The 27,004-nt window shown below is 48.4% G+C and overlaps 1 protein-coding gene across 1 annotated transcript; it reads right to left on the minus strand.

The window, feature by feature from the left end:
- Positions 1–530: 530 nt before the first annotated feature.
- On the minus strand, positions 531–26,919 carry LOC144173803 (phospholipid-transporting ATPase ABCA3-like). Its single transcript, XM_077702061.1, has 15 exons — positions 26,916–26,919; positions 26,033–26,181; positions 25,919–25,985; positions 22,958–23,196; positions 18,289–18,526; positions 17,074–17,262; positions 16,433–16,614; positions 13,349–13,489; positions 8,621–8,896; positions 7,956–8,111; positions 6,235–6,445; positions 5,161–5,321; positions 3,851–4,147; positions 2,205–2,365; positions 531–1,042 (listed from the first exon to the last, which is right to left on the minus strand). The coding sequence occupies exons 1-15, from the start codon at positions 26,917–26,919 to the stop codon at positions 688–690; spliced, it is 2,826 nt and encodes a 941-aa protein (XP_077558187.1). The 3' UTR covers positions 531–687.
- Positions 26,920–27,004: the final 85 nt, after the last annotated feature.

The following is a 27,004-nucleotide window of genomic DNA, read 5'->3' on the forward strand; positions in this document are numbered from 1 at the left end:
CGTTCCCGCATGCACCGCGCTAATTAAGGTATTTCCGGCGTATTTACTGCTGGAACTCATAATTCGATTGAGTGGCCGTGGTAACTCTATAGGTAGGCTACACTGAATCATTCAAAACAATAAATGTAAGTGTTTTTTTTTAACTTGTTCATATGTGCCGATTGCTTTCAGCTGAACCAAAGGATCAGGCATTTTTTTAGAAAGCGGAAGGCTTCTCTTTGCGGACTAGTGTACAGTTGTTGTTAAAGGGACCCTGCAACACTTTAGATAAGCGTTTTCACTCTTTCCTTTGCGTCTGGAACCACTGCGAAAGCTATAGTTATCGCCAGCACGGAGCGGCACTGTGTGATTTTGCTCGTCGCAACAGATACGCATTCCGTTTCCACTTTGTTTTTGTGGCTTCATTTTTAAATTTGCTATCGAAAAGCGTTCATTGCTGCAACTGAAAAAAAAAAAACCGACCAACAGCCGCTACACGGCCTCAGTGACGTAATTCGAGCCATCGAAGAACGTAAATAACGGGACAGGGAGGAAAATCTTTCGAGGGAGTTTCCAAGTTATCTGATGGCCATAAAACAGTAATTTTTGGCTGAGGTACTTTGCGACCCCCTAATCGAAGTACTGGGTGTGTTGGGTGACTACATTCTGCAAGCATTTAAGATTTCAAAAAAAGTGGAAGGAAGTGTTTCAGGGTCCCTTTAATCTCTCGTTCGGTTGCTTAGCGTGCTGCGTGGAAAGAACGGTGTGCATCCGGCTCTCCCACAGCCACCTCCTATAACGAGAACGAACGCGTCGCATTGCAGCCTCGCCGACCGTCTGTCTCCTTGCCTCTATAATCTTCTGCGCGTGCCCAAGCGGCCCGCCAGGAACGACGGCTTGCGGCGGAACGTAGGACCAGTTGTCGGTGAGCCGGTAGCCGGCGCCCACCGCGAAGCGGCGCCGGTAGCGCTGGTAGTTGTGCAGCGCCTGCCGCTTCAGCCACTCCAGGGGCTCGTCCGGTTTCAGGCGCTGCACGGTGGCCTCCTCCTCTTCGGACAGGTACCTGAACAGTGGGATGGCGAAGGGTCAGATATCCCAACAGAACTAAAGTGAGAGTCATATGAGCGTATTATATGAAGTCGGGCCCGTGTTACAACTGCATGCAGTTTATTTGGAAGTTCACGCTCAACCATCGTACATCTTTTCCGCACTCTTTTTTTAAATTGCACTATATCCCTTTCGGCCTTGCCGGTGTGAATTGACGACACGACATAAACGTTCCTCTAGCGCATAGAAAACGAAACCAAAACTGCTAGTTTTCTGGGAAATGTGTCTTCAATGATGCCTATTGCGATAGACATCGCCTTGTTGCGTTGTAGCCGAGCTGGACGCTAGAAAGACGGAAAAGCTCCGATGAAAACGAAATTTCGACATTGAGGCTGAAAAAACAGTGGTCCTAGTTCCATTCCCAAGCTTGTAAATCTATAAATACGTTCACTACGAAGCTCACTTTTGTGTTTGTAGGCACATGTGCTCCTAACGTTTAGAAAAACACGCAAAAAAGTTTCTGCTCAACATAAAGTTAATTGACAGATATCTTAATTACCTCATTAATAAATCAGTTATTACTTTCGCAACTACCTCAATTTTTTTGTTAGTGACCTTATCGCACCCCAGATTTTAAGAAACCAGACAAAAAAATATTGTCTTGCTCGTAATAAAGAAATCTGGGCTGAAAGGTATGAGCATTTTGGTTATTATGTTGTGTAAATTTAAACGAGGAAACCTGCAGTGAAGTGGTTCTTTTTTTATTCAACAACAACAACAACAGTACAGTATAGTACTTTGCAGTCGCCCTTAACCGCAGTGAAGGATCAGACGAAACGCACTGATGCTCCACGCATGACTACATGTGCAAAAGAAATGGTATAGACAAAAGTAACAGTAACAATTTTGCACAGCTCATAAATAAAAAGTGCATTTTTGGCTTTTTTTTTTTCATCAGAGGGGGAAACAAAGAAACGTTCAACGAAGCTCAACGAATGCGGAAAGACACTGCTTTTCAGCTGCAAGTGAATTTTTTCTTTTGTTCTTTAGTAAAGCAATTCTTTGACAAACATTATCTGATTAGTGATTCCAGCAAGATCAGTGACCTAGTTACTGCTGCTCAGCCTTCGTTGGTCACATTCGCGTCAAACTGCGTTCGGTCAGCCCAAACTGTGTACCTGGCATATCGTCGCGTAGCCACGTTCTCCATGCTCTCGTCGGTCGTGTAGAAGGCAACCGTTCGGCCAAACAGGTTCCGCAGCGAGTATTCCACGGCGCCGGAGTATATGAGCTTCCTTGAGATGTGCGTTTGGTTGATGAACACGAACAGGAAGATAACCTGCAATGGAAGAACGAGAAAGTAAATTCCGCCCAAAGATCGCTTTCGTCACTGTACTTTGGGTGCTTGCCTACGCAGTTAAAACATTCCTGTCGGCCACCATTTCCTGAAGAGTGAGCCGCAGAAAAGCACTGTGGCAAGGGCGCGAAGCGACAGCCACTGCTCCCCATCGCTTCACTTGTCGCTTCGCGCCCTTGCCACAGTGTTTTTCTGCGGCTCACACTGAGTGCACAACTCCTCAAAGCGACAGTCCCAACCCCAGACGCATGCATTTCCATGCCGCTACCCCGTCGTTTTAGAGAATTGGGCCCCAGCTCAGTGTAGCGACAGCAATTCTTGAGGGCGCACACGAGGTCATGCAGTTTCTCTAAGGAGATGTCGTGAGTCCTGACTGCAGCGGTGGAAAGGGTCGAACACATGAGCGGAAAAACTCCCCCGGCGCGAAGTGCCCGGCACGATCTTCGCGCAGTTGCTTTAGCAGAAACGCACCTCACAGACACGTACAGGAGTACTACCGCTGTTTCAATGCCACAAAATTGGGCCCATCTCCCCGTGAGGGGGACTCGAGTAAATGCGTCGCATAGGGGGTGGGTGTATTGCGTTAACGTTTAGTGTTTGGGGAGTTGGTGGTAGTGAATGCGTTGTATCAGCAGCTTCTTGACGTAGTTTGAATGAGTCAAGGATATAAGGCGCGTTCGTAGCCTCCCATTCTGTGTCGGCTTTGTGGCGCAGTGGGTAGAGCACCATGTACATTGCGTTCCGCCCGCAGGGTCGAGGGATCGAAAACAGGCGCCGGATAGTATTTTTTTTATATAGTGTAGGGGGAGGGGTGCGGACAACGACGGTGCGGACTACGACGGACGTCAACGCGGGTGACATCGTGAGTTACTGAAATGCTCTGCATTTAAAAGCACGCGTCCCCGCACGTGTCTCCGCCCGAGAACCGGTTTGGCTGCCGGATGACCTGCCGGATGAGCCTTTGGCTGCCGGATGAGCCTCCAACCTGCTAGATATTTTGACGTGCCGCGTGGGAAACCGGATTGCTCGGACGGACATGTGTCCCCCGCACATGAGTGGAAAGGGATGCGTCCCAGCACGCGTCTCCGCCCCGAGAAGCGGTTTGGCTGCCGTATGACCTGCCGGATGAGCCTTCGGCTGCCGGATGAGCCTCAAATTTTCTAGATATTTTGACGTGCCGCGTCGGAAACCGGATTGCTCGGACGGACATGTGTCCCCCGCTTAAAAGGTAGAACACATGAGCAGAAAGGGACGCGTCCCCGCGCGCGCGTCTCCGCCCCGAGAAGCGGTTCGGCTGCCGGATGACCCGCCGGATGATGAGCCTTTGGCTAGCGGATGAGCCTCCAACCTGCTAGATATTTTGACGTGCCGCGTCGGAAACCGGATTGCTCGGACGGACATGTGTCCCCCGCTATGTGTTCACTTTCTGCCAGACGTTCGGGGTGCGCCGTCCGATCGCGCACTCACCGAGAGCGGCAGCAGGAGCATGAGCACGGGCAGCCGGAGGTCCCGGCGGCCGTACTGCAGCCGCTTGAGCACCAGGGCGAGAAGGCGCTGCCTGGAGGTCGGGTGGATGCCCCCGGCGGCCACCTTGTTGGCGTCCACCAGGGCGCACGGGCAGTCCGGCAGCTCGGGAATGCCGTCGCTCTCGCTCTCGCCCGGGTCGCGCTCCACCTGGCGGAGGACGTCCTCCAGCGCGGCCACGAACACCGACAGCGAGTCCAGCAGGAAGCGCCGACGGTTCTCCTCGAGCTCCTTCAGCAGCTACGCAAAAGAACACCTCGCCCTCACTCGGGATGGAAGTGCAACAAGGTAGCGCCAGTTGGAAAATGTGCACGTTGGTCAGCGCAAACGAAAACAGGGCAAGAAGAGTAGGAAGGACACAGAGCTTGTGCTGTTCCTTCTCTCGTGTTTTCGTTTGTCTAGACCATCACGATCGAAGAACCTGTAACGCCGTGCATAGGAGACGTCGCCTTCCGGCCTCTCGGCCATACGCAGCTGCCACACAGATTGAGAAGTTTGAGGTGGGTTAGGAACCCACCTCTCATGGCGCATTGGCCATGTAGCCACTCTGTCCTCCTTTAGTAAAACAAATCGTGGTGAATTTATATGTGCAGTAGCGACAAGATAGTTGAAACATAGAAATGCTTTCGCTAAAGTGGGATGAAAATGGTGGTGTTTTATTGGTATTGTACCCTCATTTTTGTTTTAGTGCTTTTGAATTCGGGTGCAGAACTGAAAAAATACCCGTTTGGCACACGTGGATTTGTTTGGTTGCGGTTCAGTCTCGACTCGACAACATTATCGAGTTTGTCGTAGTATGCCAAGTTCATAATTACTCAGCCCCGTCAGGACACGTGTCGTGGGGGTTCATTAGTGTAGAAAACCACGAAGTATTTCCTATGGACTTGTGGGAGCAGTCAATAACTGACATTTTTGCAATAGCCATCAAGCCGCCTGTACGTTGGAAAGAAAAAAAAACACCAAATTTAATAGGGTAGCCTACCTAGTGATTATTCGCAGCGACATTCGTTGATATAGCTTAAGTAAGAACAAAATGGCGACAACCAGACGAGCTAGGCGCTGTGGATAAAAGACCAATTTCTAAAGTAGGCTAAGCTCTGTGCGATAAAAATAAACCTTTCCCTGCGACTTTCCACGGTAGTTAATAATCTTAAAGAATGACGTCATACATGAGGCACAGTTGGGCATATATGCGACTTCGACCGACTCCAGCTCATCCGTGTATCAGGCCGCGTGCAGCGCGTGGCGCGCACCTGTATGAGCACTTGCACACCGGTGTCGCCCACGTTGGCGTTGAGCGTCTGGTGGTCGTCGGCCTTGATGTGGGCCCGGGGCACATATCGCCGCACCAGATCAGCCAGGGCCCGGGCGGGGCTGAAGTTCCTCATGCCGGCTCGAATGGAGTAGCCCGTGCCTGCATGCAGGAACGGCTCCCGTCAGCGCATTTCCAAACGCTTCGCTGCACGGAGCACCCACGTGACATGCGTGATGTCACTGCGCGCGCTATTCTTTTGAACGCCTGCTACAAGTACATAATTTGGGTTCTGTTGCCTTGATGTAGAGTACTGAGTACTGGCGCTGACGGCTTGGGTTCGAGCCCCAGCAGGTCTATTTCTTTATTTTATTGCCTAATTTTATTTTCTAAATTAATTTTTGTCTAAACTCAAATCTACGCGTTTTTTTTAATTTGTTAATAATGGTTACTTGGTTTATTTTAGGTCGCTTTAGGATCTGGGCGCAGGCAATGACCATATGGAATTACTGTTCTCCATCGCGCGAACAGACATGTCACGTGGGTGCTCTGTGCAGCGAAGCGTAAGGAAATACGCTCCCCGTCACAGTATGGCAGTGGGCTTCTCATACCACCGTTTTGCCTCCGGCCAGGAAATGGCAAGTTTAAGCAGGGGCCCGCCTTTTCAAAGGCATTAGATGTGATGGCATTTACATTGTCGTCGACATCGGTGGTTATATACCCTTGCCTCACTCAGTAGCTTCTACACCTGAAGCCCTCAATCGTGACGCGCTCAAAACTGATTTCGAATTTTTTGACCAGTTTTCATAATTTCCTAGCCTATTTTAGTAAACCTAACCGCCTTAACTAGCCCACGCCTCAAAGCTAGACTTGCTTTTCCGCGGACCCACAGCTCCACTCCCCACTTCCCCACAGTTTTCCGAAACCTAATTTTTGAAAGCGGAACATCTCGGTGTTCCTGGGGTGGTGTCTGCAAAAACAAGCGCAAGAAACTGAATTAAAATTTAATTCATGACATTGTAACAAGTAAACCCTGGATGAGGTAGGCCCATAGAACTTAGCATTGAGGGGGTACCGTAGGTGGTACGCAGGAAGAGCGGCGAGCCGCAGCAGCGCAGCCTTCCGGCGGCCAGCACGGCGATGCGGTCGCCCAGGGTGTCGGCCTCCTCCATGCTGTGCGTGGTGAGCAGCATGGTCTTGTCCTCGTGGAAGCGCAGCACGCATTCCCACAGGGCGCCCTTGCACTCGGGGTCCGCGCCAGACGTCGGCTCGTCCAGAACCACGATCTGGACGGGGACAGTGCAAGGCCCGGTAACGAACAGGAGGCCTCGCAATTTTCTAGGACCAGCGTTTTCATGACACGAAGTGCTCACGAGGACCAGATTTGGCTCTGATCACAGTGACACAGAGGGATGGACGACAAGGGGGGTTGATAAGAGAAACACTATTCCTCAAGGATCTTTTCTGCGAAGAAAACATTTGACACCCACCTGAAAGGAAACCGTATGCCCAATGTTGCTCAGTAGCAACAACTCAATATTTTTTTCTCTTGCACTTCGTGTTTCTTTTTTCAGCATGTAATACCATATCTTGACAGACAAAGGCTCCCCACCTTCAAAATTAAAAAAAAAGATAGGGCAGCACGTGCTTCTGTGTACTAAAAAAGTCTTGTTTATTCGTGTCAACTCGCATCGAGCCCGGGGGCTCAATGGGCTAGTGACAGGTAAGCGAAATTGGGCAGTTTCGTTGTTAGTACAAGCGACAGCAAAACATACTTCACGTTATTGTCTTCACCTGAACCATAAATCATGCTGATCAAGGTATCTTTCTTGTTGAACTGATATTTGGGCAGCCAGTGCCCAATGTTTCCCAGTGCCCTGTGGGTCACTGTGTCCGTCCTAGAACCAAATTTTTTCTGACTTCATATTTGTGATGTCGAAAGATCTTTTAGATCATAAAAAAGTTTTCACAATCTTAAGCTAAAGTTTCGGGCATCAAAGGGATACACCAACTGAGCTAACCAGGAGGCTAGCTGTTTAAACCATGAGGGAAAATCTTCGGACTACTTGAAGTGAGGGATAAATGTTAACATTCGCTTTGTATACATACGAGATGCTCGTTCGCAAGTCAAGAAACCGGCCAATGTGTACGGATTAACGCAATCAGGGTTACGTACGGGACAATAAAAATTATCGCGAAATGTTTCCCGCAGGACCAAGCCTTCATTTAGCGAAGAACCGTCTGAGTTTGTCTTGGCTATATGTTCGTAAAAAACAATTATTCTCAATTTCACCACCTGGTGAAGACCCGCTTCGGTGGCTCAGTGGATAAGGAGTTCTGCTTTTCAGATGGAGGCGAAAAGCGAAAACGCCCGCGTGCCGACATTTCAGCTCACGTAAAGATTTCCAGGTGGTCAAAATTGATACGGAGCCCTCCACTACGGCACGCCTCATCACCCAGGTGCAGCTTCAGGACGTTAAACTCCACAATCAATTCATCATCAAGTGTGAAATTGTGAATTTACAGACGGGAAAGGTGGTGCGAAATTCCTCTACAAGGGCTTGCAGTTCAGCACATGTTTGGGAGTGCCCTGATTGATCCTAACGGTCCCCGAAGCGACTGATATTTTCCTACCTTTAATTCATATGATACTGTAAATTAAGGGCCGAAAACTATAATAAGTCGCTTTGGGGACCATTATAATAAATCGGCGCACTCCAAAACATGTCCGAAGTATTCTCGGTAACACCTCTTTGGCAAAAGCCTCGCGTCGAGGCGGCGGAGCGCCCCACTGACCATGGGGCTGCCCACGATGGCAACGCCGAGCTGCAGCTTGCGCATGGTGCCCCAGGACAGAGAGCTGGCCAGGGCGTCGCGCTTCTCGGCCAAGTTGAACGCCTGCAGGATCTCCTCGATGGCTTCGTCGGCGGTCGCCCAGCTGCCGCTGCGGATCTGCGTGAGGGCGTGGCGTGCGAGCTCATCACCAGTGAAAGAGCTGGTGAGACGTGTCGTCATCACCCAATTTTGAGTGTTTTCTGTACGCTCTGTTCACTCTAACTTAGTTTCGACGTTTTCTAAGTTTTGCCTGCCTCAAAAATGTTCATCTCAATCTATTTCAAGGCCTGGCACTGTTTTGGAGGCAGAAGTCTTTGCCACCTTCATTACACAGAACACATTACATCTTCATTACACAGTTGCGTCACATCTTTGTCGTTTGCCCTCAGCTCGCTCGAATTGGAATCTTTTAAACAGACATGAAATGGGTAAAACTCAAGATCGCTCCCCAGATTTGCCCCACGATGTCCCGGCTCACTGGTAGACACCGATTTACCCTGCACCAGGCAAGTTATCACAATGATGTGAGTGCGGCCTTTGCAAAGAGTCTTTGCGAACGAACATTTCGGCGTGTCTGAGGCCGAATTGACGCCAAAAGAGGCGTTTGCCGCTGTGGAAGGGCGCACCCTGGCAAAGAATTGCAGGTGCTCGTGGACCGTGAGCCCCATGAAGAGAACGTTCTCCTGCGGACAGAAGCCCATGGAGTGCCGCGCAGCGTCCGTTTCCAGCGCCACGTTGAAGCCGCCGACGTAGACGGAGCCCTCGGTGGCCTGGTCGAGGCCCGTGATGAGGCGCAGTAGCGTAGTCTTGCCCGCCCCGTTGCGGCCCAGCAGCACGGTCACGTCGCCCGGGTACGCCTTGAGACTCACGTGCCGCACGGCCACCGTCTTGTTGCGGTACACCTGGAAGCGGCGAGAAGGATTGGCCGACAACGGGGATCTTGAGGATCCAGCACGCCGAAGATCCGCTTCGGTTATGACGCATGTTATAACGCAGGGGAACGCACTGAGCTATGCACCAAGCCTCATTCACGTTAGTATTGTTGCTGTTTATTCGTTTCTGGCACGAATATAGCCAGGGTCAAACCAGGGACGCAGCTCCCAGTGTCAGAACGGTACCAGGCTTCAAATCGCGATTTTGCGTTTCAAAGATACATGTGGGTGGAATATTGAGCTGCGCCCATTTCAATAACGTCCGTTGCGAGAATATACTGCAAAGCGGGCACAACGAGGCGGGCACGGGGATATTCTGGATGACCTACAGCAACCCCTGAGCGTATAATAAAGCAGCATTGCACAAAACAGACACGTTTTAAGCTCACGCTGCCTCAAAACGTCAGTCTAATACTGTAGGCCGCCGTATTCGGGGACTACGGACTGAGGTGACCTCACGATGCTGCCAAAGTACCTTTATGTATGTGAGGTCTGTGGCCAAAACTCTCCTTGACAGCTATTTTCTGACAGCTAATTCGACTGTACACTGTAGATGCTGTAATTAAATGTGCGATAAATATAGCAATGGCGAGGGCAAACTTTGCACGAAACTTGCATGCGGTCATGTTAAGAAAAGCGAGATTTAATATGCGCCAAAGTATAGTGCGCAAATTCAACCGCTACATTACTACAAATAATTTGCGCAAGATACTATAGCACAGACAGATAAAATGATCAACCTTCATTTGTTCGCGTATCTTTAAAGATCCTGGTTGAGACATCACATGACTGTTCGTGGACGTAACAAGACGGGATACAAGGCAACTAGTATGGGCAATGCTTACATCTAACAAAATTCAAACGTTTGAAGCTCGGACATTCGCATAACTCTGCACACTCAACAGACAAATGTGTCGCTTGGGGGAGACAGTGCATGAACAAATCATATCTCGCCTCGTTAGAAGACGCACCATTGTTTGACACTGGCCAAGGCCAAAACTACCAGTGCATCCTTTGCACGTAATTACGTTAATCATTGTATTATTTCTCATTTTTTAATATCAATCGCCTACAATGAATTGGCAGGCAGAAGCACTAAATCACTACGAAGCCAACCAGAACACCAAAAAACTATCACAAAAGCTGATTTTCTCGAAGTGATGTAGTGGGATCAGACAATTACACACGTGCCATTGTATTGCCTTTTGGCTACTTTGTCTTCGCTAGTATTACCGAGGCAGAAATAGCAGTTAACGCGGAGTCAAGAAAAAGACAGGTGCCACGTGATTGTCTTTTTGAGTACTGTGTCTTCGCTACTATTACCAAACCAGAAACAACAGTTCACCTGGAGTCAAGAAAAGTGCGAAAAAAACCTGTCAAGCATTTTGAACATTTATCAATAACAATATATGTTGGGAATTAGCAATTTGGGAGTAATTTTAAACCAATATTTATACTTACATGCATATCAAGACAAATTAGTTATTTATATTTGTAGCAATGTGAAGCATGGAGTATTACAGGCGAAAATCCCGAAGCAAGCGACTGCGATAGGATCGACCGTAAGAAACAGAAGAATCTCAAATTTATAAAATATTCCTTCTGTAAAATAATTCTTTTGTAGTGGTAGTAGAGTGCATTCCAAAAAAATTACGCCCACCTCCCCTCGCGGGAACCCTGGTGTGATGCGACGCTGAGGGGGTTCAAGCGCAAGCGGAGAGCAACCGTGGACCGAAAGGCCACCGGAGAGTGGCACAGGAAACCGCGGAGAGAGAGAGAGTACTGCACATGCGCAGCACCGCGCGCAGCGCCGCCCACCGGCGGAGTGAGAGCGCGCTGGGCCGCACACGCTCTCACCTAGGCACGCCCCGGCGCCAGTGCGTCTGCCGCGGCTATGACGCAACACAATCCAACACAATCCACTTTAATCCAATCCAATCCAAATCCAATCCAATCCAATCCAAGCCAAGCCAAGCCAAGCCAAGCCAAGCCAATCGAATCCGATCGAATCCGATCGAATCCAATCGAATCCAATCCAATGCCCCTCGCGAGAGAGTGTTCGCTATCGGAGAGGAGAGCGGGAGAGTGGCTGCGTACAACGGACGCACGCCGCGGACAACAACGGACGCACGCAGGAAGGACAGGGCCGCCGACAAGAGATGCTCTGAGCGTCGCATCTAAAAAGCGTATGCCTAAAGTCGGCTTTTTTGCTTGCACAAGTGTCTAACAGGCAAAGCCCGCTTTACAGAGTACGGATACTAGTGCAGTCGGGATGACAAAAGACGAGGAACAGCAGAAAGGACAAACTCCGGGTCCCGCCTGCTCGGACTTCGCGAACGCCGACTACTCTGGCCTTCATCTTCAAACCGTTTGTAGGCATTTGGGTGAGGTTGTCCAATTCATCGCCAATCATTCGCGGTCACGGTTGCGGTTGGTTCGCACAACATTCCAACCTCGAATAACGTTCTGTACAATACTAGAAAGGACACACAGACCATACAGCCGAACTTAACAGCCAGTATAAGACGTTTTTTCGAGATTTGTTAGCTGCTTGCAAAACAATGTATCCTGTTAAGACCGTACTGGAGAACCTTATCTTTTACTCGCATATCGTTTTAAGTACAACTATATACGATTTCGAAAAGGGCCGGCTTGCTCAGCTGTATGGGGAAAAAAACGAGTTTTATCTCTGGTTGGGTTTTATGTGAACTAAAGGGATTTTAGTTTAGTCAAACTGCAGCCATCAAAGGGTCACTCTTTTATCCAATGCTGTGAATTCAATATATCTCAAAATTGTATTCCTCGCACTCGAACTACTGCACGTAACTTAGCCTTATCTTGAAGGAATCAATGGTTATGTAGAATTAAAATAAAAAAACACCATTTTAGTGCAGTCACCCGTCTGTATTTTGTTAATGATAAGTTACCAAAGTTAGTTAGCCGCATAGGTGACAGCCTATGAAAACCCAGAGACCAGGCTGGGTTTAGGAAAGGGTACTCAACCATAGATCATATCCATGTCGTCAATCAAGTGATAGAAAAATCTGCAGGGTACACTAAACCCCTTTATAAGGCATTTATAGATTACGAGAAAGCGTTTGATTTCGTACTCACCGCAGCCGTTTTAGACGCACTAAAAGACCAGAAAATAGAGGAAACCTACATAAGACTTTTAGAAGACATGTATAAAGAATGCACGGGCAAGATAACCCTCCACAAGCAAAGCGATAAATTTCCAATCCGAAAGGAAGTAAGACAGGGAGATACCACTTCTCTAAAACTATTCACAGCATGTTTGAAGGCGGCATTTAGGAAGCTTGACTGGGAAAACAAAGGGCCATTTGAGGTTTGCGGATGACAACCTTGCGGAGTGAGACTCCAGAACACATGCCAACAATCCTTGAGAAACTACAATCAGAAAGCACGGCCGTAAGGTTAAAAATAAATATGAATAAATCGAAAGTAATGCGGAGTAAGCATGCCAAAAATGTCCTCTTCAGCTGACGGAACGAAACGCTAGATGAAGTAAAAGAGTGTAACTACCTTCGACAGATGGTTAGTGCTGACCCCAACCACGAGAAATACGGCGCAGAATAGGAATGGGTTAGGAAGCACTTGGCAAGCACTCCCTAATAACGAAAAGTAAGCTTAAGCTACCTCTACCACTCAAAAGAAAAATCTACAACCAGTGCAAACTGCCGGTCATGACATGCGGAGCCAAAACTTTGCGCCTTACTAAACAACTGGAAAGCAAAGTTAGGTCGGATCAACGAGCCATGAAACGGAGATTGTTAGGAGCAACACTCAGGGACAGGAAACAAGCTACCTGGAACAGAGAACAAACTAGAGTAGATGGTATGATAGCTCAAAAAAATGGACTTGGGCTGACCATGTAGTGAGATGAACCGACAACCGTCGGACAATTACTGTAATAGAGTGGATACCAAGTGATGGGTCTAGAAGAAGGGAAAGGCCATTAATTCGATGGAGGGATGAAATAAAATTCGGAGGTAAACTGTGGACTCGACCAGCGCAGGACAAGAGCGGTTGGAGGTCAATGGCAGAGGCCTTCGTCCTGCGGTGGACCTCAGTAGGCTGATGATGCTGAAGACTCGCAATGTGCTTCAAAATGCCATTAGCTCCGTTAAGGTTATTTCAAGTAGTGATGCTTGATTGAGCGAGTATAGGTCAGAATAAGTGCAAACTCAGCATGTCCTTCTCGTACAAAAAAAAATGTTGGGGAACGAATACCTTTCCCCGCATAATGAGCGTGTGAATTTTAACTTTGTGAGCACTTTTGTGTCAAGTACATAATCGAAATCCGAGGTCCAGGGCCTCGTTCCATCGGTGTTTTTATTGTTTGTATCACAGAACATTTGGCACACACTGTATTGCCGTTCGTGACTTGTCTAAATGACTCACCTTAGTGACGTCGTTAAGCACGATGCCGGGATTTGTGCGGTCCCCGATGTCTTCCAGCGGAGGAGGATCAGCTTCAGAGACATCCGTCGTGGACTCGCTCACCATCACGTTTCCCGTGGGCCTGCTCGTCCAGTAGCTCAACTGCGGTGGTTCCGAAAGCAGCAAAAGAGAAACACAGGTACTGCGTCAACAGGACTAGCAACCAAATCCCTCAAACGTTGGCGCAGAAAGTGTTCGTGTTATAGATGCACGTGGTGGAACCTTTAAAGGGACCCTGCAACACTTTTTTCAACTTTTTTGAAACCTTAAATTCTTGCAGAACGTAGTCACCCAACGAACCCAGTACTTATATTAGGGGGTCGCAAAGTAACACAGCCACAAATTACTGCTCTATGCCCATCAGATAGCTTGTAAACTCGCTCAAAAGATTTTGCTCTCTTTCGCGGTCTTGACGTTCTTCGATGGCTCGAATTACGTCACTGAGGCCATGTAGCTGCTGTTGGCCAGTTTTACTTCAGTTGCAGCAATAAACACTTTTCGACAGCAACTTTAAAAAAAGCCACAAAAACAAAGCAGAAATGGAAGTCGCTTCTGCGGTGACGAGCAAATCGCGCAGTGCCGCTCCATGCTGGTGATAGCTTTCGCAGTGGTTCCAGACGCGAATGAAAGAGTGAAAACGCTTATCGAAAGTGTTGCAGGGTCCCTTTAAAAGTACATGTGGAAAAATTCGCAGCCTATGCGGTAAACCAAACAATCTTTCATATTTTCATGCAATGACCTGTCCTCACGCAGCCGTTGAAGTACTCCGTCCAGTTCAATGTGTTACATGTGATGTAACGACGATGGAGAGTTCATCCTAAAGCTAACACGGACACAGTGCAACCGCTCTTATCATGTTAACGGAAACTAAGATCTCGATTTGTCACTTCGCGCGCCTCTGATAGGCGTCTCCTCACAGATCTGCTCACATTGAACACGTGGTCACCATAAAGTTTACGTGCCAGCTGGTCTCCATGCTCATCGTGTCAGCGAGAACGTGCAACTTCTGTATCTGTCTTTTTGCAGGCTATTGTTGTGAAAAGCCATTGCCACGTTCATGGCTCTGCGGGGCGGCAGATCCTCCAGCTGTGGTGGATGCAAAAAACGTTACTTGTGGAAAATGCGACGCTTATTTCGGTCTCAGACGCCCTGAACTTTGAGGGAAGAAACAGCGTTTTTTTAGGAAGACACGTCAGTGGGCACAGACACCCGCTCCGGCCTGAGCTTTCTAGCTAAACCAGCCCAAATAACTCTGAACGGCTTGTGATCGGCATGTTTTAGGCTGGCCGCACGAGCGAAGTGCTTTCACTAATTGTGAGTGGCTTCAGCGTCCGGAGCGTTCTGCGTATTTGGAGACGTTCTAGCATAGAAAAATAGCCAGAGGTAGTTTTCGGAATAAAGTTACGTTTTAAAATGGGTCGCGGGTTCGATTCCCGGCCGCGGCGGCCGCTTTTCTGATGGAGGCGAAAAGCAAAAACGCCCGTGTGTACGAGATTTCGGCGCACGATAAAGATCCCCAGGTGGTCGAAATTAATCCGGAGCCCTCCACTACGGCGCGCCTCATCGCCTGCGTTGCGTCGGCGCGTTAAACCCCCACAATCAATCAATAAATCAACGTTTTAAAATGCATTGTTGGATTTTGTCAAACCTTCTAAGGATTAAGTAAAATGGCTGCATTTTACTTGCGAAAGAACTACGAGGACGAAGAAGAAGAAGCACACAGGACGACGACGACGACGACGATGATGATGATGATGATGTCCTCAGTTTTTTGGAACGTACCCGGAAGGAGGTCTGGCCAGGGCTAAATACCTTATTGTATTTCATGAGACCCTCAAAATACTATCTGAGAGACGGAGGCCGTAAGATGAAAGTTCTTTATGATTACAACCCCAATTGCACAATAATTTAGACCCTTCAGCAATTCAATCGACCTGAAGAAGAAAGAAAAGCTTGAATGCAATTACATATATGCCTTTTTGCATACCCCAAATTTGTTGCTTCAACAGATAATATAAGTGGACCATTTAGAGCTAACCCCAAACGCTCAATAGGGTCCTTCAAAAACAGTTGTCTAGCGGCCGAGAAGCGGTGACAGGCAAGAAAAAATGTTCCGATTATTTCAGGGACCTGACACCTCACACATAGTTCCGTAGGGGAAAGCCCTGTTCTATACGATAGAAATTTAGCCTTGGAATTCTGCAGCGCAGCTCAGTGAAGTTTGCTTCGCATTGCCGAGAACCACAAAAATGAACATTTCTACCGAAATTTAAATGTTGATACTCTTCAAAGGATAGGAGTGCACCGGAACGTGTAGCGTCCAAATTCCAATATCATCTTAATCTTGAAGATCCAAGAACAGCCAGATTAGGTATGCCGAATCGAACGGGAGGGCGTTCACTAATACGACGTCCTGCGTGCTGGCGTGTCATGTGCTGCTTTTTCGTCCTCGCCCTTTTTTCGCTAGTAAGTAATTAACCAACTAGCTTAACTTTCTGTCTTAAATGAGATGAAACAGCCCAAACTGTGTTAAACCTGCGCACTTCATCTTTGAGAAACCAACCATACTGTTCTGAAAGTTTTGTTTGTTTGCTTGTTTGTTTGTTTGCTTGTTTGCTCGCTCGTTTGCTTGCTCGCTCGTTTGCTCGCTTGCTCGCTTGTTCGCTTGCTCGCTTGTTCGCTTGCTCGCTTGTTCGTTTGCTAGCTTGTTCGTTCGTTCGCTTGTTCGTTCGCTTGTTCGTTTGCTTGTTTGCTTGTTTGTTTTGTTTGCTTGCTGGTTTGTTGCACGTCAATACTCTACGATAGAATGAGAAGCCAACACATTTTACGGGCCCGATGCAAGCTGACGCCAGAATGCTGCGGGGTGCCCGCCGTAGACATTATGTGGTCATGTTCGAAAACTACATTCTTCTTGTCCTTTTGGCTTCTTCTCCCCAAACCCCGTCAAGGGAGAGTTGGCAGCGTAAAAAAAAAGACTACATCCCCAGAAGTTGGGGTTTGGCAAAACTCTTGTCTCCTCTGGTGCCCGAGCCACGCTCTGCTCACCCTCATGAAAAAGAGCGGCTCCTTGGGAATGCCGTACTGCCAGGGCCAGACATTGTCCAAGTACCACACGGCCATCGCGTACGCCACACAGTAGGCGCACACGACCAGAATCATGCCGACCAGCGTCACGTTGTCGTAGCGGGAGCCGGGCAGCCGCAGGTTGCTCCACTGGGCGCCTTCGTCTGCGCACACATCCACGAGAGAGAGAGAGAGAGAGAGAGAGAGAGAGAGAGAGAGAGAGAGAGAGAGAGAGAGAGAGAGAGAGAGAGAGAGAGAGAGAGAGAGAGAGAGAGAGAGAGAGAGAGAGAGAGCTTTAACGAATACCGAAGAAGTTAGCCCCACAAACGACGGGGATGTTCTTTATTCTGATGTGGAAGAACATAGTGAGGTGAAAAAGAGAAGGGAAAAACGTAGACAAACAATGAATACAGGGTAATAAAATGAAATAAATAAGGAGCTCATTGCGGGAATTCTGCAGAGTGTATGGGCGTGTCTATGAACTGAGCGAAGTTCAAGACCAACAGAAGCTTTCGCCCTGTCTGCCTGCCTTGTACTTGGAGGTGATTGCTGAAGAAAAAGGCATGCACAGAAACCGACATGCTGGGGGGTAGGAGGTGGGGGGGACATGCCGTGTACTCAACTGTTCTCTTCGTGCAGGGCGATGATACGAAATATCCAGTGCACGGCCATGTTGGGGAAGACAGAGCTCTTGATCTTCTCGGCAAGCGAGAGGTCCGCGTACTCGACCGACCCGGGCACGTCCAGGAAGAACATGGGCACCTCGTACGTCAGCATCCACAGGCACACGGTTGCAAACACAGCATACACCGCTGCGGGGGTCCATTAAACAGAAATTGACCTCAGTTAGCTTTCCTCAAATCAGACGTGGAAGAAGACGGTTCGGCTGCGCCAACTGCAAAATATTGCGCGAAAGCAGCGCGTGCTCCTGCTTGTGAAACACGAAACTACTTTTGTCCGATGCCCTACTCCAGGTGTGCGCGACTCTGAGGTATATGTAACACTCTGCCAGGATTCAGAAGGTGCAGATATTGCGGCCGACCTTCCTAGATCAATCGATCAATCGATCGGTCGATTGATTGATTGATTTATTGATTGATTGATTTAATTGATTGATTGATTGATTGATTGATTGATTTAATTTATTGTTTTAATTGATTGATTGATTGATTGATTGATTGATTGATTGATTGATTGATTGATTGATTGATTGATTGATTGATTGATTGATTGATTGATTGATTGATTGATTGATTGATTGATTGATTGATTGATTGATTGATTGATTGATTGATTGATTGATTGATTGATTTAGCTGACGAACCATTTTGTAAAGCACAGCCCAGTGCACTCCTGCAGGTATGGGCCCCTGTCGGCAAGCTCGTTCGCGCCGTTTGAAGAGATTAATATATACTTTGGACATTTTTTGACAACTATCACGATTCACTTTATCTCACTTATGCGCTCGTGGGTGTCGTTGCACACAATTAAGGCGAAACGGCAGTGTCTGTAGTAACGTGCACTGCGCAGACATGACGTCTAACTCTTTGTTTACAGAAACGCCGGCCGGCGTGGCATAACCGGCAAGGCATCGGCTCCATGTACCGGCAAGGGCTGAGTGATCACCCGCAAAACGGAACAGGGAGCCTATTTTCTTTCTACTGTCAACCACCGGAGGACGACTGGCCGTGCGCGACAGAAAAGCTCCGGGCGAGCAGCCCAAAAATGTTTCACGTTAACATTAAACAAGCCCCTCGTTCTTTCAGTTTAACGGGTAGTAAAGCATGTTTCCGGTCGCAATGTTTTTTGGCGCTACGCATAAGGCAGCGTGGTCTCACGCGTCTTGACGACACAGCTGATGAGCAGGCAGAAGAGGTCGGCGTAGACGGCGTAGAGCATGATCATGGCCAGTACGAGCGTGAAGTCGCTCTGCGGCAGCATGGCGGGTGCGCAGAAGAGCGGCACCTTGAGCAGCACCGTCAGCAGCACGGCCACCACCAGCATCACCAGCAGGCAGCTCAGGTACGCCGACAGCCAGTACACAGCGTCCGACACGCCCGCTATGCGCAGCAGCTCCTGCGAAATGGGCACCAGGGGTCCTTATCAGAGGCAAAGCCCTCTCGGGGGATACAGCAAACACGAGGTGGTAAGGGGAGTCTGGAAAGGGGTCATGGTACCAGGATTAACTTTCGCAAATTCGGTTCTGTGCGTGAAACCAAAGACCCAAGCGGTAAATCAGAGGGCGGTAGGCAGATTGGCCCTAGGGGCCCACAGCAAAACTACAAATGAAGAGGTACAGGGGGATATGGGCTGGTCGTCTTTCGAGGCGAGGGAGGCGCAGAGCAAGATGAAGTTTGAGGAGCGACTTCGTGACATGGAGGACGAAAAATGGGCCGCGAGTGTGTAAGTACCTGTATATGAGGAGCTTGGACACTTGGTGGAGACGGGGGACCAGACAGCTGGCCAAGCGGTACGGAAAGTCGGTAGGGGAAAGTGGGGTTTACACAACAGTTAAAAAGCAGGTAAAGGCAGCAGAGCCGACGAAGTGGGCACAGAGCATGGAAGCGAAAAAAAACCTGGAGTCTTATGGGGCAGAGAAACGGGAAATTAAGAAGGAGGGATTCTATGGCAATACGAGAGGCAGTGCATTGCTCTTCGAGGCACAGCCGGGGTGCCCGAGAACCCGGGCGTACACGGGTAGCTACAGGCAGCAGGATGAAACATGTGCATGCAGCGTCAGTGATCGGGAACTATACACCATATTGTCAGGGGCTGCACAGAGATGCAACAACCGCGGAGTGAGGTGGAAACGACGCTGGCGGAGGCTTTGGGATTTGGGGCGAGGGGGAACCTCAACTTCAAGGCCATAGAGGTGACGAAGAGGCGACTGGAGTGGTGGTGGAGGAAAAGTAGGGAAGGGATGGGTACGCAGGCGGAGTAAATACGGATGAGAATTTAGAACAGCGAGTGGAGAAAAAAAAAGGGGGGGGGGGGGGAGCGATGAGTTTAAAACAGGGAAGAGGGGGAGATGGGAGGGAGGAAGCAAATCTATTAGGTTGGTTGGGAGTAGGGCAAGTAAGCGTAATAAAACAGGCAAGTCGGTTGCTGAAAACCGACGCCCTGATTCAGGGAGAGCCACTAATCATCATCATCGTCGTCATCATCATCACCATCATCATGTTGCGGCTTGCCACATGCGTGTCTTGCACGGTTTGGGATGCGTGGAGTCTGAGAAAACTTTCTCGAAAGCCTATTGGTAGTTTACCTCAATGTTCAGGAACGGGAGAACTATACCTTTCTCATTTGGCCTTTCGTGTTCAGTTTTCAGGTTTTATTTATCCCTCTCACGGAGGTCCTCAGAGGCGAAATGGTGCGCACTAATGCGTGTCCATTTCTTACCAGGTTTGGGATTCGGTGAGTCTTCGGCAAAACTTTCCTAAAAACCTATTGCTAGTTTACCTCAACGTTCGGAAAATGTTCCTCAAAAAAAAATACCGTGCTCATTTGGTCTGTCGTGTAACGTTTTCGGGTTTTATTATCCCCTTCCTCGGATAATTTGACGCATAGCAACATGTACCATGGTTTTGGATGGTCAAGAACTGTCGTTCAAGAAAGCTGTGGAGGCGCGTACCTCAACGGTAAAAAGAGGCTGACACCATCTATCCCTTCGTGCATTATACCAATAAAAATGCAAAGAAGAGGCAGGGCAGGCTCAAAGTGCAAAAATGGAGGGACAATGCGAGTGTTTTGTCCGAGTTTGTAAAAAACATAACTAAACATTAGGGGCTGCCTCATATGTTCTTCCAACTACCACTAGACTTTCAGCTAGGCCTTCCCCATTACAGGTTATTTCTCGCAGTTTCGCCGCTTTCTTGGTGCTCGGGAGAACTTCGACACCAGCCCGGCACTTTCAGCTCAGAAAAGTTCGTGTGCAAACAGACTTACATTATACAAAGCTCGTGCACTCGGAGAAGTTAAAATAATGCATTGTACGTCAGGTACGTTAGGTCCTTTCAAATCAAATGAGCCTCCCAATGCGCGATGCACAATAACACGACATGCATGAAACCGTGCAAAATTTCGAATATCAATAAATCTCGCTCACGTTTCGCTTTCGCCTGCGGCGTGCTTTGTGCGTGAACCAATTGCCACATTTGTGCGTGAACCTATCGAGTGAACCGTTGAGACATTTCTGCGTGCACGTTCTAAGGGAGTCTAGAGGCCACCGTAGCCTTATATTGTCGCGAAATATACCCTCCAGTCTGTTTATTGTGTTTTGTTTACAGATTTTGGTCGCGGCCAGCTGTCGTATCTGATTTGATAGGAAGAATGTATTGCCTGTCGTTACTAAAACGAAATGTTCGTCTTTGATCGCCGGCGTTCTAGATCTGATTCGGTAGTTCTCTAAAGATTAACGCCGAAGGATAAATACTCGCAAGGCAAATACACCGGCATGTTATTCGCCGACGCCAGTCTGCGCACGTCACTTCGTTAACTGCTTCTACGTCGCTTGTATTTTCTTTGAGTTTTAGCGAACAGCTCGGATCTCTCCTCCCAGCGTAGCCTGGTGGAAAGGGCCCGGGTGGCCAGCGCAGGCCAGGGTATCCCGGAATAGAGGAAACCCCCCACCAGACGGGTGCCCAGACATCAGTATACCGAAGACTTGCCTAAATAGTTTATCTCGAAAACAGGCGCGGAAAGACGTAGACTATAAGAAGAGAAATACACAGGACGACGCGCTAACTAGCAACTGGCAACATTTATTAGGAAACAGAAATATATAGGGCGACCAACCGACATAATTCACTGATTAAGGCTTATACATAATTCACTGATTAAGACCTATACATAGATTATCAAATAAAAGTTTCCCCCGACATAAAAGTGCAACCCATGATATGCTAGTACCGCACGTGTCGTTCCAGAAACGCCAACTCTGCTTCTTGCAGACTGACTGAAGATTTACTCACGCACATTGACCCCTCCCGGCTATTCCAAGCTTCTATTATCTCCCTTTCTGTCTTGCCCCTGTGCCTAAACAACACGGTTGTTTTTTCGAACATGGGTTTGCACCCCCCATGTACCTTGCACTCTTTACAGTGCGAAGCCAGGTGCGTGTAAGGCCTGCCCACCAGTGAACTGTGGTGCTCCCGCAGTCGTATGTTCAGGCATCTGCCTTGTGGGCCTTGTGGCAAGGCCTACATCGGGCAAACAGGCAGATGCCTGAACATACGACTGCGGGAGCACCACAGTTCGCTGGTGGGCAGGCCTTACACGCACCTGGCTTCGCACTGTAAAGAGTGCAAGGTACATGGGGGGTGCAAACCCATGTTCGAAAAAACAACCGTGTTGTTTAGGCACAGGGGCAAGACAGAAAGGGAGATAATAGAAGCTTGGAATATCAGCCGGGAGGGGTCAATGTGCGTGAGTAAATCTTCAGTCAGTCTGCAAGAAGCAGAGTTGGCGTTTCTGGAACGACACGTGCGGTACTAGCATATCATGGGTTGCACTTTTATGTCGGGGGAAACTTTTATTTGATAATCTATGTATAGGTCTTAATCAGTGAATTATGTATAAGCCTTAATCAGTGAATTATGTCGGTTGGTCGCCCTATATATTTCTGTTTCCTAATAAATGTTGCCAGTTGCTAGTTAGCGCGTCCTCCTGTGTATTTCTCTTCTTAGTCTACGTCTTTCCGCGCCTGTTTTCGAGATGAATCAGCACCAACTCGCCCAACTTGCCATCCTGTTAAATAGTTTATTCCTCCTCCTCCTTAGTCGAGCCCGAGTTCGCTCCAGTAAGCTTTGTTTCTTTAAGAAACCTGCGTCATCTCTGGCTACGTGACAATATGACTATCCCAAACATTTAACTGTGCATACTTGCACTTGACTGATTGTAGGGTTTAACGTGCCGACGCAACGGAGGTGATGAGGCGCACCGTATGTGGAGGGCTCCGGACTAATTTTGACCACCTGGGCATCTTTAACGTGCGCCGAAATCTCGAACACACGGGTTTTTTTGCTTTTCGCCATCAGAAAAGCGGCCGCAGCGGCCAGGAATCGAACCCGCGTCCTCGATCGTGCTCAGCAGCGCAACGCCTTGGCTACTGAGCAACCGCGCCGGGTGCATGCATGCCTACTTGCACTTGCGCCGACGGAGGGGTGAACTGCGCAAAAAAAAAAATCCAAACCTCGACATTAGCTGCAATGAGTTCAGCTAAAATGAGTGATCAGTTCCTCTCTCCACTTTCGCGACTGCGACACCGCGGTCAAGTTTGCCTATTAAACCCGACGTATCCTCGACTTAATATTGTTCCAAAGAATCACGAGCCGTTATGTTTGGGCCCCATACCCCACCGTTCAACAGCTTACCCAGGACACCCATGAGGGTTCGTAAAAGACTTTCCTTCCGCGCAAAACAACATGTATTCGCAGTTGCAACAGAAGCTGCTTAAGTGGCTGTGTAGACGGGCGGGATGTTCGTTCGCAGTGCAGTCTACGCCACTACCTTCATTCCAACGGATTTCTCGTCGGCGATGCGCTTCACGGCGACGGGTGCGATGACGATGAAGCCATAGACGACGCTGAGGTCGGTGATGCGGCGGGCAGTGTCGCCCGGCCCGAGCTCCGCGGGCGCCGGGAAACGTCGCGTCTGGAAGTACACGGGTGGCAGCGGGTTCTCTAGGCGACGGGCCTCGGCCCCGGCCACAGCCATGTTCAGACGAGACACAATGGGCAGCAGGACTCCTGCGGGCACGCGCGTACCTGCTGTGAGGCACGCACTCTCGTTAATCTGTACGTAAGATGCGGCGGCAGTTGTCTGTACATCCGCAGCTAGGCTGGAATGTCAACCGGCATGTTCTGACGCCTTGACAGGAGGTCCTCCACTCCCATCCTACTACCGCGTGCCCGGCCCTTAATTAGTTATAGGGACATTACGAACCAACAGGATGGAGAGGTGGCGTTACCCGCTCTTCACAAATAGCTTAGCAGAGAACAGCAAGCGATTTACAGGCAGATACAGGCAGAATCCTTGTACCCGGAAAGGTACGAAAACGAATGCAATTTCTGCAAGACTCAGTTAGGCACGCTCCAACACGTCATTGGAGTATGCGATTTCTTCAAGCCAATCCCCCCGCATCTTACCTTTCCCACAACGCCACCCCATCCATCATCCTCCCTCACCGAGCGATAGAAGACCTTGTTGACCAGCCCCGCCCTAGAAAACCAGCCCGTCCTGACCTGTAGGGGCCAGGCGGCTAGATAAGCATATGGGTCCCGTGAAGAGGGAACCACTTCCATCGACGGCGTCTAAGAATACGTTGTAGTAGCTCGGTTCAATAAAAGTTGTCTCCCTCTCTCTCCCCGGCCCCTAATTAAGCAGCATAGGTGGTACAGAAGGGCTCCCTGGACAGGCCAGTTGTCTCTCTCTCTCTCTCTATCTATCTATCTATCTATCTATCTATCTATCTATCTATCTATCTATCTATCTATCTATCTATCTATCTATCTGTCTATCTATCTATCTATCTATCTATCTATCTATCTATCTATCTATCTATCTATCTATCTATCTATCTATCTATCTATCTATCTATCTATCATCTCTCTCTCTCTACCTCATACTCGCCAAACGAATCTACCAAAGCGAAAGACCGTATAGGGCAGTTTTCTGGTTGCGTGCTGGCTAATGCCTCGCATCTCCATTTACGCTATTATAACGATTAGAAGTGGAACTTGCGGGAAATCTGCATTATTGTGGAAATGCAGGGCGTTAGACGTTCGCCGTTTTGCGTGAATATTTTATATTTTTCTTATGTTCTAGTTTTTTTTTTTTTTTCTCTCGACCAATTATCTCCATTTACGCTATTATAACGATTGGAGGTGGAACTTTTGCGAAATCTCCCTTGTTGTGGAAATGCCATGCGTAAGACGTTTTGCCATTTTTCTGTAATTTTCGGATATTTTCTAATTTGTAGTTTTTTTTTTCCTTTCGACCAACTAATTACCTCCATTTACGTTATTATAACGATTAAATTTGGAACTTTCGGGAAATCTTCATTATCGTGGAAATGCAGGGCGTTACACGATTAGCCATTTTCCGTAATTATTTTATATTTTCTTATTTTCTTAGTTTTTCAAAATTTCATTCGACCAGTTATCTCCATTTAAGCCAATATGGCGATTAGAGGTGGACCTTCCGCGATATCTGCATTTTGTGGAAATTCAGGGCGTTACACGGTCGTGGCTGTGGGGGTACTCGGCAAAGAATGCTACGCATTAATACGGTCAGAAACAAAACAAAGGCAAACCGCTGTCCTGCGCAGTATGGTGGCGCCATCTAGAAGGAAAAACGGTAAAAAACGCGTTCCGCTGCCAGTAAACAGCGCACTAACGTTCGTTTGAAGACCTGTCCTTGTTATGTCATCGCAAAAGTAACGAAATACGATTAGGCGGGAAAACCGAAACTTTAACTTCGTTCCTCAGTGAATAAAGCATCGTTTGCTGCTGCACAAGATCTGGGGACACTATAAAACACCCAATCTTTCGAATAAAACAAACTTAAATTTTGTCTGCATGGTCCCTTTAAGGGACAGAGAATGCCAACTGGCAGTACGCCATGCTGCCTCATCATTTACTTTAATATCTTGCCTTGTGGTAGTGTGCGATTCCTTGTCCACGTAATTGAATTACGTTTGTACGTACATGTGGTGCAATGGAAGCCTTGGGTAGACTCTGTAGGCTCTGCGATTTAAGTTATATTATACTCTCAATCCAACGCATAGTTCTGCGCTTACATTCTGGGTGAAACGTTAAAATGCGAAGCCATAGTACAAACTCGTTCATCTGAAGTTTGAAAAATGATCCTGGAGGCGCACTCAAATGTATAAATCTGTAAAACTAATACGTATGTTTTTTTCTATAGCTCAGTCAACTGAAACTTTTCGCATTGTTAAAAAGAAGCTCCGAAGATGGTTCAACTGAAACAATCCTTTTATTCACATTTTGCATACCCACAGAGCCCTGTGAGAATTACATCGTGTGAATTAGCCATATACGTAAGTAAGCAACGTCGTTTTAATACAGGGTTTAATATTAGGAGGGGTCCATCCATTAATAACCAGGCGAGCAAATACAAATTGGTTGCGGAGAGAATTAGACGGTGTGAACACAGGAAACAAAACGCATATAAGTAACTCGTATAAAGAAAAATTAGTACTACAAAACAATTACAACTCTTTGCGGGCAACAAATATGATACAGTACTCTCAAAATAACGGTTAATTATATATTCAGGCGAATATAAGCTGATTCCATGCATTTCACTAAACAAAAATACATACTGGCTTGCGATTGCGTGGCAAATACAGGCTGGTCAGTGCTATATACAGAGCGTGATCGGCGATGTTCATCGTTCAAGTGAGGGGGAGACGTCCAAGCGGTCGAGGCCGCAGTGTGTGGTATATACCATTGAGCCAGAAGGGCGGCTGCTTGTTGACGCGGCTGGCCAGCATGGTCTGCCGGGTGTAGAACTCCTGCAGGAGGGGAAGCGCAGCGTGTAGCTCAGGAGGCCCTGGTCGGCCTGCTCGAACACCACGCCGTAGTTGTTGGCCAGTCCCAGGGAGTTCGTGCGCACGGACAGATTGGCTACCATCTCCGCCTCGCTCGAGAACATCTCCAGCTGGACTTCGGGAAACGCCTGGCGCAGCACTTCCTCGCCTGTCACGTTTCCTGCGCCGCGAACGAGGAGTGAGGAGGCCGAGCAACGTATCGCTCTCTCTCTCTCTCTCTCTCTCTCTCTCTCTCTCTCTCTCTCTCTCTCTCTCTCTCTCTCTCTCTCTCTCTCTCTCTCTCTCTCTCTCTCTCTCTCTCTCTCTCTCTCTCTCTCTCTCAACGCGACAGGCATGCGATCCTCCACGTTCCCTACAGCTGCCGGACATTTAAAGTTGATTGAATGGTGTCCGTGGTGTCCGGTTTTACGTGCCGTTATTTAAACAGGAAGGCGGATACCATACCCTCTTTCCGCCGTTCCTACCGTAACGATGGAACCCTGTCGCGCAACGCCTGAGCGATATGAGGTGTGAAAGAAAAGTTATAACCAGGGCCTAAGCGTTTTTTTTTTTTTTTTTTTTTTTTCTGGAGGGGCTGTGGCTATGCCCTTTTCTGCCTCATTATTGTAGGGTGAAAACTTCACTTACCTGCCCTCGTTTTTTTTTTGTTTTTTTCTCGGATGGTACTAGAGCGGAAGGGGGTGTGAGGAATTGGAACGTCCAAGCTGCCCCCTGGCTGAGGCACCGCTGTAGCCGAAGATTTCGAGCGCTCTAATATTGAAATACCATAATTGAATCACAGCGAGATCATCGGGATTTATACAAGTTGCCGGCACATCCTTTCGGAGGCCTCAAACATGCCAGAATTTGCGCTGTGGCCACCCTCTAGGCGCTCTACCCGTGACTTGTGTGTACCCATGGTGCCATTGTAGAGTTCATGGAACACAAACCAAAAACCAGCCGCCCAAGGGAAACCCATCGTCGCAGTACGGCACATTCGGCGC

Source organism: Haemaphysalis longicornis, unplaced genomic scaffold (genome assembly GCF_048455015.1).
Source record: "Haemaphysalis longicornis isolate Haplotype H1 unplaced genomic scaffold, Haemaphysalis longicornis Haplotype H1 scaffold_3, whole genome shotgun sequence".
In the NCBI taxonomy this organism is placed as follows: domain Eukaryota; kingdom Metazoa; phylum Arthropoda; class Arachnida; order Ixodida; family Ixodidae; genus Haemaphysalis; species Haemaphysalis longicornis.